The sequence below is a fragment of the Monopterus albus genome, unplaced genomic scaffold (assembly GCF_001952655.1).
Source record: "Monopterus albus unplaced genomic scaffold, M_albus_1.0 scaffold355.1, whole genome shotgun sequence".
NCBI lineage: Eukaryota > Metazoa > Chordata > Actinopteri > Synbranchiformes > Synbranchidae > Monopterus > Monopterus albus.
In genome coordinates, this window is record NW_018128235.1 from 515,617 (window position 1) to 526,104 (window position 10,488).

Sequence of the window (10,488 nt, forward strand, 5' to 3'; positions counted from 1 at the left end):
GGGATGGAGGATGTGCCGAAGACTGATCGACAATAAAACGACACAAAGACAAATGTTAAAACGTGGCTGTTGTAACAGTGTCAGTGAGGCCTGGACCACATGTTGTCCAATGAAGTGAGATCACTGTTATTCACAAGATATGTTACACACCAACTTGTTCCATTAGTGCCAGTCCAGATCACTGTTTCCAGCTTTCACCCATTTCACAGACAAATCCAGGACTGGCTTAATCGCTGCATCAGTTTCCAGAAGAGGAAGTCGTATTTGTATAATTTTAAAACACTAAAAAATAAAAATAATGAGCTGTTCTACCCAGACTCTTCATTGAGCTCGTACTCCAGGATAAGACATTGTGACCTGACAAACAAACAGATGAAGAAACTCCTGCAGTTAGTTCCTAGAAACCATCTCTCCAACAGTCAAAGTATTTCAGGACCGGTCCCATCCGGTCTTTAGCAGCAGCTCAGAGACAAATGAGTCTTGATAAACAAAATCAGCTCTGCCAGTCAGCTGAAGTCATCCAGAGCTGCTCCGAGAATAAACACGAAAATTGTAAAAACACCTAAAACAGTCTTCTCGCATCAATAAAATCTGACTGTCCTTAAAATCAAACTGGACCAAAGGCGTCCGTCCATCACACGGAGATGTGGGTCCTTCTCAGGCCTCCAGCTGCCACTGCTGCACCTGTGAGGTGTCACATATCGCCATGGAGACGTAACCCTTCAGCCCGATCGGCTGAGTGACGGACAGGCACTGACCGACCGAGACCTGGTAGAGCCGGTTGGACTTCTACAAGACAGAGACAGAGAGATACGAGAGTCTCGACCTGGATCAGACACATTCATCAGTCCCAGTCACGCCTCCAGATTAGAGTCATGTCTTTGAATTCAAGTCTGAGTCAAGCTTCACGTGTCTGCAGCTAATGTCTATTCGTCTGTTTCCCCCATCTGAACTGTGCTGATTTACCACCCGATTAAAAAGCAGAATCAGTGTCCAGAACAGAGGCACAGGGAGAAGGCCTCCTGTTTTTCTACTCCCGTCATGTGTGTGTGTTAGCGTCTCACCCCCAAGCTCCACTGCTGCGACCCCCCCGAGCCGTGGCACTTCATCAGTCTTGGGGGGTCGAAGGTCCTGACCTCCGACACGTCCAGACACAGCAGACCTGCCAGGACCAGCTGCCCCTCCTCATCATAGACCCAGTCCTAAACATATAGGTCATGTGACACATTCAGCACAGGCAGTCTCAGTTAGGCCTAAACCAGCACTGTGTAAAAACCTCAAGTTCACCTGTTCGGGGTCTCGCGGGTCACATGATCGCAGGACAACGGCCCCGCCCTTCTGACTGGCTCTGCCCTGGGCCACCAGACAATGCCTGGTTGCTAGGTTACGAAGCTGAAATATGGCAGACACAAAGGACGTGCTTGTGGTTTGTTTATTTTGCTCAGTGTGTGCAAAATGTTTACATGTCACGATTACTGTCCACATCAATGCGGAGCAACAAAGCAACAAGGTCACACAAATCAAAGGAGATTAACACCCAGCAGGTGAACCACTAGTGGTGGTGCTGGTGTGAAACCTCCACTGTGGGGACAAAAACTAAAGCTGAACTAATTCCATGAAGTTTTATGTCTACTGTCTAAAACAGTATCACGAGTGTGGGGGTGTGCGTGTCCATCTCGTACCCGTCCTCTCTGCAGGACTTTGGGCCGTCGCAGACCCTTGTTGAGGAACAGTGGCTGCTGCTGCTGCTTGTGGCTGCTGGCTGCAGTTTGCATCTCTGGGTAGACCGTGTCCAGGTACCAGCGGAACGAGTGACACTGCAGCCGCTTCCTCAGCGCCACGCGCTCGCTGATGTCACCGTAACTGCGCTCACGCAACTCTGGACGCAGAAACAGATACTGCTCCTGATTGGAGGACAGAGACACAGGAAGGGAGGTCAGAGGGTGCTTCAGCTGCCCTATCGCTGCTCTGTGTGTGTGTGTGTTTGTGCGTACACCTTGTACTCGTCCATCCATACGTGCGCTAGTCGCAGGGAATTATGGGCCATGGTGTCCTGTCCCCCTGGTGATCCATAGGGCCGCCTCTTCCTGAAGATATGACCGACTCTGGAGCAGGGAATGATGAGCAGCTGACCGCCACACATCCAGATCTGAGCCAGAGACATGCACACAGTGTGAGCACCGGTCGGCCGGTCACAGAGAGGAAACTGGTCAAACAGCTCAGCCTTTTGTCAAGACAACGTTAAACACAGGTATTAAATACTTTGTTCTTTGTTTATTAGCGTGAGCATCGGCTCTTCTTCCTACGGTCCACCACATAAACAGTCTACTATCACATAACACCCCATCAAAAAAGACAAACAAAACTTCAGAGTCTGAGTCTTTAAAGTGTTGATGTTGGTCTGACAAAACGTGTGAAACTTGAAGCACTGACTCGACCTACGACAGCCAGCGTGATGAACTGAAACTTCACTGACCGTCAGTAAAACAGGCTTTCTCACCCTGAAGGAGATTTCCAGGTTTTCCCCACCCCAGATGTCCATGCCAGCATCGTACTGGCCAAGCTCATTAAAATACTTCCTGTTCATAGCAAACAGTCCCCGCCTGCCATGGTGGGAGACCTGAGGGGGAGGTGGGGGTGACGACACATTAGAAACAGGGCAGAAATTTACACCTAAAAGTATCAGTCAGCTGGTTACCTGATCGGTCCAGTGGCTCCCTCTGGCCCACTGAGCTCAGAGGGGGGGACAGGGTCCCACTTGAAGTGCAACCCCCAGTTGAAGCCGCCCCTGACGATGGGGGAGGCTGAGTATGTGAGCGTATCGGCTGAGATGATGTCAATGACGGGGCAGACGACGGTGTGGTGGTCCTTCTGGATGGGAGCCAGCAGAGGCTGCAGCCAGGCCTGGTTCACCTCACAGTGGCTGTCCAGGAAGACCAGCACCTCACCTGCACAGGCACACGGGTGAGGCCAGGTTGACTCTGTCCTGTCAGCAGCTCGAGTGTATAACCTGACTCAAGTGAGGTGACCACCAGCAAGTCAGCCTGTCTGGGCTGAAGGGCTATGGCTCCATGACATGTTGAACCTGGAGCTGTGAAAGACGCCATGACAACAATCTCCAAACATTTAGTGTTCAGGAGGAAATAAATGCTTGCCCATAACATTATACTGGTCCCATCACTGTGGATCCCCCACTGGACCGAGCTACACCTGAACATGGCGTCTTCTGTAGCAGACCGTAGCAGATCAGGATGTGTAGGAAGTCAGGGAGTACATGTTTATGATGTTGGAAAAAGGATGCAAGGGTTTACAATACAGGGAACAAGGATGTAGAGTAAGCATGTAGAGTGTGAGGATGCACAGGCTAAAGATGTAGTTTTAAGGAAAAGGGAATTAGGGAAGTTAGGAATAAGGATGTAGGGAACAACTAGGAAATAAGGATGTTCAGATTAAGGACGTAAGACGTACCAGTGGCATGTGAGGCTCCTATCATGCGTCCTCTGATGAGTCCTTCCCTCTTCTGGTTCCTCACTAGTTTGAGTCGGCCTTGCAGCTCCTCCCTGACGTAGCGGTCCAAGTTGTCCTTCAGCTCCTCTGAATCAGCACAGACATGTTGGAACACACAAACCTTACAAGTCACTGTCCTTTCATTATATGTGGGACAAATGTGCCAAAAAATTTTATTTTGAAGTGCGCAGGAAGGAGTGAAGGCTGCAGTTCTGTGTTTGCTGGGCATTACCAAGCTCGCTGTGGTCATCCACCAGGATGATCTCGTGCAGCAGGTAGGCCGGCGTCCGGTCCAGCACGCTGTGGACGGTCCTCAGCAGGGCGGAAAACGCCTCATTGAAGAAGCAGATCACTACGCTGGCAGAAGGTAGACCCATAGGGTGGACCTTCTCCCGACACCTTCAGAGAGAGAGGCGTTACCAGGAGCCAGCATGCTGCAGCTTGTACAGCAGTCCAGACTGAAGCTTCCTGTTGTTTTACCCTGAATGCACGAATCACAAACTGGATTGATTCTGATTCCAATAATGCAGATTATGAAAAGGGAGGGAGGTTCAGTTTGTGAGCCTGATACTCTGGTGTGGGTTAAAGGTGTTTTCTGTACAAAATGTGTGTGTTACCTGATGATATTTGATAGCTGGTTACACACACCAGTTAGCTTCAGCTGGTTTGGACACCAGTTTAAGTGTTTTGTGAATAACTAGTAATATACGACTCAAAGTGCTAATTAGCTTCATTAAAACATCCCCTTCACACACAGACTACATATTCAAACAAACAAACAAAAAACTAAGTATTTAAAAGTCATCTTTATCGGTGGGACACTGGTCAGAAAAAATCCTACAGCTAACAGTCACTCCTGAGAGGCCGAGTAGATGAAACTGAAAAGAGAAGACTTCAGGACTCCTGAGTTGTTAATTCACAAAGCCTCTCAGCGTTAACAGCAGCTGTGAGGGAAGCCAGAGGGGGTGCAGCTACCTTAACTTAGCACAACTGCCCTGCTCACAACATGCTGTCACTACAGTTGCATCAGAATTCATATAGTTGTTTTAACATCTCCCTCCTCTGCATGTATTGCCTGTGGCCGTCATTCAGTGTCGGACACACGGACACACACAGATCAGAGCTGAGAGTTGAGGACAGAGAGGCGGGAGGAGCCAAAGAACATGACCCCACGTTTCCAACCTGTGTTTGTGACCTGGCGGCTCCTGACTGTGATGTCCTCAATCCTGCAGGTACGTTTAAGGTGAGAACAGAGAAACTTTGTTCACATTGCAGTGGCTTTCTCTCTGTGCTGCTGTGTAAAAGTGTGGTTTTCACAGAGGATTTCCAGAGTGAAACCTCACGGTGTGTCGTGTCTGATCCAGCAGCGATGGCTGCTGCACTAATGGTTCTTACTGGGAGTCTCTGGTGTCGGGCAGCTCTCTGTGGTAGCCCAGTCTGGTAGAGATGAGGACATTGAAGGCGTGTCGGTGGTATCCGGTGTCCCGGATCTCCTGATCTGCTTCGTTAAATATCATCCCTGCAAACAGACACTGTCATCACTGATCCATCTGCTGATTGTTTAGTCTAGAAATTCCCCCAAAAAACTGTAAAAGGTTTTTCTGACTTCAAGATGATGATGTCCTCAACCCCAACACCCCCAGTGTCCAGTTTACAGAGATATGACACAGGAAAGCAGCAAATCTCTGTTACTAAACTAAAACCTGCAAACCTTTGGCATTGTCACCATTTGTCCTGAAAAACAATTATCAACAAAGCTGCTAATTCTTGGTCTGTCAATTGACAAAACACTCAGCAGGTGAATCATCCTGAGATAATTACCTGAACCCAGCTGAGCAATCATGACAAAGGCAAGCTGGGTTCCTAGGACACAAGTGACAACATTGTCAGTCTCAAGTACACCCAGTGATCGACCCCCAGCCCTACGGCATTGATGTCACACACACACACACACACACACACAGAGGATAGAAATCAACTTCATCACAGGTCAACAATAACAAAAAATATCCCAGACCCAGAGATTAACTGTCGTTTATGATAAACACAAAAGCTTGAACCAGCTTGTTAAGAAAATGACTAAAATGGTTGTCAAGTTATGAAAGTAGCTGCTGTCTACTAACTAATAAATGAATGGACTACTGGTTGGAGTGCAGATAACCTGTGGTGGAAGACGTTGCCGGGTCCTTTACTCAGTAAAAGTACTAATTTCACCATGTAACGGCACTCGGTAGAGATAAAGCTAAAGTTTTACATGCAGCCCTGGTTCTTTGTCTTCAGTCATTCATAATTCTCTATAAAACTTAAGAAAACAGTAACATTTAAAAACAAGCCTAACAGTGATTTAATGATCCAAAGAGTTGCGCTGTTCAATTATTTCTCTATTGATCATCAAATCGAGACTTCTTGGCATAGCATGCTAATATTCCCAGCAGCACCTGAACATATCATACTCACTCACCCATCTCTGGCGACAGCTCCACTCCCTGATTGGCCGGCAGAGGCCCATGCCCTGCCCTCCGGTCCACCCCCCTGGTGCCTGGCTGGCTGCGGTGCTGCACGGGGCCCCTGCCGTGGGTGGGCCCAGTCCCCAGAGAGAAGTAGAGGACGAGGAGAACGGACCAGGTGGCCGAGGTGACGAGGCAGCCATAGCAGAAGTACCGCAGCGTGACACTGGCCATGGTGGCGGAGCGAGCATTGCCTTACATCACACTGCTGGAGAGAGAGAGAGAGAGAGAGCACGCAAAAGAATGTCAGAGCTTGCACTAATAAGCAGTGCCAGTGTCGCCCCTGGTGGCTGGTTGCAGTATAGGTCATAATATAAGTCACGGTGTGGACAGGCCCCGAGCCAAACTAAGAACTCAGTACAAACCAGGTAAATGTTTTCCAGAGGTCACTTCTGTGGGTTTTGATAAACATTATTACAGTGTCATGTGAAGTGGTCATTTTTCTGGTAAGGTTTTTAATCAGTGATTTGACGAAATAAAAGGTGTGTATTTTGGTAGATTTTTGGCTCTGATTGGCGGCCTGATGCTGTCACTCAAACACTTGGTTACAAAATGCAAAGATGGCCACCGTCATAATTACCATATTTTGCCTTCACTTTAGCATAGTGGAGGGGAGCAGTGACACGTCACCCATGTTTTTATACGGTCTATGGTCCTGACACTTGAGCGGGGTTGGCGTCTTTCTTCTCAGTGCTCTGGGCAGAAATACCTTTGTAAATACCATCCAGTGAGGGCCTCATCCTTTTCTTTAGGTTCCACCAACAACTGGCATTAAACAATGAATGGGTAGCCTGTGGAAGCAAAGGAGACCAGTGCTGGTCTGGTCTGTGCTGGTCCATGACTGAAGGGGTGAAACCACGGGGCTCTCTGCCACATAAGAGAATGGTGCTTTTTACACTCCTGGTGACACCAGATGGCTGGAAATATGCCAAAAAATTCTCGCTGATTTTGCAACCGAAAGCTGTTTTAGGCAGAGTTTCATCTTTGATGCTGTAAAAAGTGATGTCCTGGCAGTTTGTACATCATTAAAAGACACTGGCATCCATGTAGTTTATAGGCATCAAGACTTCTGATCAGCTTCCATGTCACTGCACTGCTGCTTTTCTTTCCCGCGCTCTGTGTATCTTACTGTACTCTGCCATACTTCGTGACTCGGCTGCACACTCTTGCTGTGGTAAAACATAAAATAACTCTGTAGAGGTATAGTTTTATTTTGGTTTTAGGGTCCTTTAAATGCACCACTGGAACAAATTTCAAATTTCACTGATGCCGGAGTTGGTATTTTTATTTGTCTTCCTCTTGTGGCTTCTCCCTTCTCTTATCTACTGGCATCTTTTGTTTTTTATAAATATTCTCCCTCAAATTTTCTTCTTCAAAAACCCATCATGGTCACTCTGTAGTTTTGTAAGACTCCTCCTGACATCCTGTCTTTGTTTAGTGGGGTCAACTCCCTGCAGAGGATTTCATTAATGTTTAGGGGTAAATGAAGCAGACTTTGTGGTTTTACTGTCTCCTCAGCAGGTTTACACTGTGCAGGTCGAGATCTGGTGAACCAGCAGGAGAAACACTGAGGGTCAGAGGTCACAGGCTGTGTTGTGTTTATAGGAGATGTTAGGCATTATTATCGAGGGGTGTAAAATCAGGCGGAAACAGCTGTGGCAGACGGATGTTGCAAAAACATAATTAGATAATAAATTCAACCTCAGTTTATTAATTAATGTATAGTGTAGAGTCTGTTGTCTCAGGAGACATCTCATTCAGAGTCAGGGACCAAACAACTAAGCACAACAGGTGTCAGGTGTCCTCTTGTAAACTGGTTAATATGAACAGCACAGAACCAGTCCTGAACACGTCAGTCACTGACTTCAGTTCTTATTCGGTGAAATTATCTGTTGAGCCCCCAGTTTCATTTACAAATTAATTCAAACATAACCAAGTGGCATCCAAAAATGCCACTTTGAGGTTGCCTTCAAATGTAACACAGGCTGCACACTTTTATTACTACTATTATTATTATAATATTACTAAAATTGTAAAACCCGAGGTGTCAGATTCAGCAGCACCTTCTCTTCAGTCCATCATCACCCCAACCATAGAGCAGCTGCTTTTCTGTCTATGCTACCGCATCTCAAGAGTCAGGTTACTGGCATCAAACCACACTGAACAGCAGCCCCAGTGGTGTCGACCCATATTCTGAGTGACACATTTTAAAGACTTTAATCAGCTCTATGTCGAATTCAAGACCTGTCGTTTCCATGATTTCGAATTTTTTAAACGGAGATGTGGATTTTGTAAATGAAGGATTAAAAGCAGACACTTTATACACAGCCCGGCGTCGTTTCTGAACAGTCCGAACTAGTGCCTGTGAATAAAATGACGGTTTGTAGGAAAAGCTCAGCTGTGCTAGCAAAACTGTGTCCGATAATGGATCTCGCTAGCTTAGCGAACTTCAGTTTGATTCAGAGGTGTAATTGTTCGTAGTAGAGATCAACGAGGTCTAAATTTCTATGTAGAAATACAGGTCTGATATGAAGTCCGACGCTTTAGCCTCATAACAGAAACAGATCTCTACTCACGGTTCATCAGCTCGTAGCAGTTTGCTCGGAGGCACTGGCCAGCTAACTGCACGCCGTCACGTTACAGGTCGCTGTGCTTAAAATTAGCAGTATTTCTAGTGGAATTCAGACTGTACATGTGGAGGCTGGTCCACAACCTGCTCTACCTTGTGTCATCACAGAAAACCTCTGTATACGTTTCTGCAGCGCCGACACTAGTCCACAAGCAACCACGTGACTTCCGCTCAAAACTTTCTCAACAAAACAAACCCGACATTTGTTAAAAGCGAGACTACAAGATAGAACTTTCAAAGACTAAAGACTCCATGCTTTGACTTGTTTGGCTCCAATAGACTTTTTTGTTTTTGTTTGTTTTCAATGCAGAGATTTGCTTCAGTTTGCCGCAGATGAGAATGAAAATTCATTATTTTCCTTTGAAATGTTTATCAATAAATGAGCTATAAATATCAATTAATACTTGTTGGGGAAAAAACTAAGGAAAAAGTTCATCTCGTAAAGGAAGCTTTTGTTAATGAAGCAATTTCCCAAATTTCTGCTATCAGAAAATCTGAGTGCTTTGCCATCTGTAAACAGAAAAGACGTGCTCTAGTAGAAGGGGGTGGGGGCGCAGTAGACACTATTCTTCTGTTCGGTTATCTGTTACGGGAGAAACTAAATGTGGGGTCTGGCTGGAAGGAAGCAGCGACTGTCAGCAGGCTTCCCCCCCGCAAAGCGCAATGCTTCCCCCCTCCTGTAGGGGGAAGCATTGCGCTTTGCGGTACAGCCTGCCGGAAGACCAGCAGAAGGGAGGAAGAAGAGGAAGGAGGAGGAAGACAAACAGAATCAGAACATGGATTTCACTGAGCTGGCTCGCTGTAGAACCAGGAACGAGGACCCGAGTTTAACTGATCACAACTACTGCAAAACTGGAATTAAAGATGAGAGTCATGATCCGGATTTCATCGACCAGCACATCTGTAAAAGCGAAATTAAAGAGGAGAACCAGGACTCGGAACTCATGGACCAGGGTCTCCATCAAGTTGTAATAAAGGAGGAGAAACATGACTCGATTTTCATTGAACAGGACTATTACAAAATTGAAGTTAAAGAGGAGAATCAGGACCGGGATCTCATCGACCAGGGCCACCACAAGAGCGGAATGAATGAGGTGAACCGGGACCAGGATCACCGGAGCAGCGAGCCCGCCAAAAGTTACAGAGCCGGCTCGCCCTCTGGTCCCAGCGACCAACAGGTCAGTGTTCAGGTCTTCGTCCATAGACACGGTTTTATAACGAGACTAAAGACACGGTGGCGAGTCTGGGGGGTCGTGTATCATCGTTCGTTCTGGCTTTAGATCACATCTGTAAGAATCGCAGCGTAGAGTCTAAGACGTGTACTTTAGTGTTTTCAGTTTCGCGAAAGAGTAATGGGATCAACAGAAACAAGCAGGATGTTTTGCGGAGGAGGAGAATTGTCTCCACGTGACTGATGGAGATTTCAGAAACCTGCAGCTTACACAATCAATATCATGTTATCAGGAGCATCAGTGGTTATTAACTTCTCTCGGACACGGAGTCGAAACGTAATGAAATAACTGTTTTAATTCCCCTCACATTTCTGCAGTTTAAAGAGAGCTCCATGAATTCTGATTTCCTCTTCACCTGCAGCCCGTGATTTGTCTTAACCAATCATAGCCAAGTGTCCTAATGCCCTTACACTAAACCGTGGTGTGGTGTAGGGCTGGGCGATATGGCCCAAAATTCATATCCCGGTATCATTTTTACGTGTCACGATATACCTCTTATATCCCGGTATTTCCTTGTACACAATGTTCAGTTAAATTCAAAGTCAAAAGGCATATGTGATATTATAAGAATGTTTATTAACAGTTTTAGAACTGAACATTTTAGAGCTAAGAC

General features: G+C 46.5%; 2 protein-coding genes across 2 annotated transcripts in view; one reads left to right on the top strand and one right to left on the bottom strand.

Moving 5' to 3' along the window:
- Positions 1–289: 289 nt before the first annotated feature.
- Positions 290–8,765, bottom strand: galnt11 (UDP-N-acetyl-alpha-D-galactosamine:polypeptide N-acetylgalactosaminyltransferase 11 (GalNAc-T11)). Its single transcript, XM_020625454.1, is given in 14 exon segments — positions 290–789; positions 1,065–1,202; positions 1,288–1,392; positions 1,683–1,904; positions 1,997–2,149; positions 2,501–2,599; positions 2,602–2,620; positions 2,699–2,948; positions 3,469–3,594; positions 3,740–3,906; positions 4,903–5,026; positions 5,329–5,370; positions 5,969–6,219; positions 8,591–8,765. Coding segments are annotated over 13 exon segments (1,797 nt in total). The 5' UTR covers positions 6,189–6,219; positions 8,591–8,765; the 3' UTR covers positions 290–657.
- A 264-nt stretch (positions 8,766–9,029) lies between these two features.
- LOC109974970 (piggyBac transposable element-derived protein 4) overlaps positions 9,030–10,488 on the top strand; it is a 6,201-nt gene continuing 4,742 nt past the window's right edge. Inside the window, exon 1 of the mRNA XM_020625452.1 lies at positions 9,030–9,821. Coding sequence (XP_020481108.1) covers positions 9,420–9,821 — 402 coding nt within the window. The 5' untranslated portion in view covers positions 9,030–9,419. The remainder of the gene's footprint in view (positions 9,822–10,488) is intronic.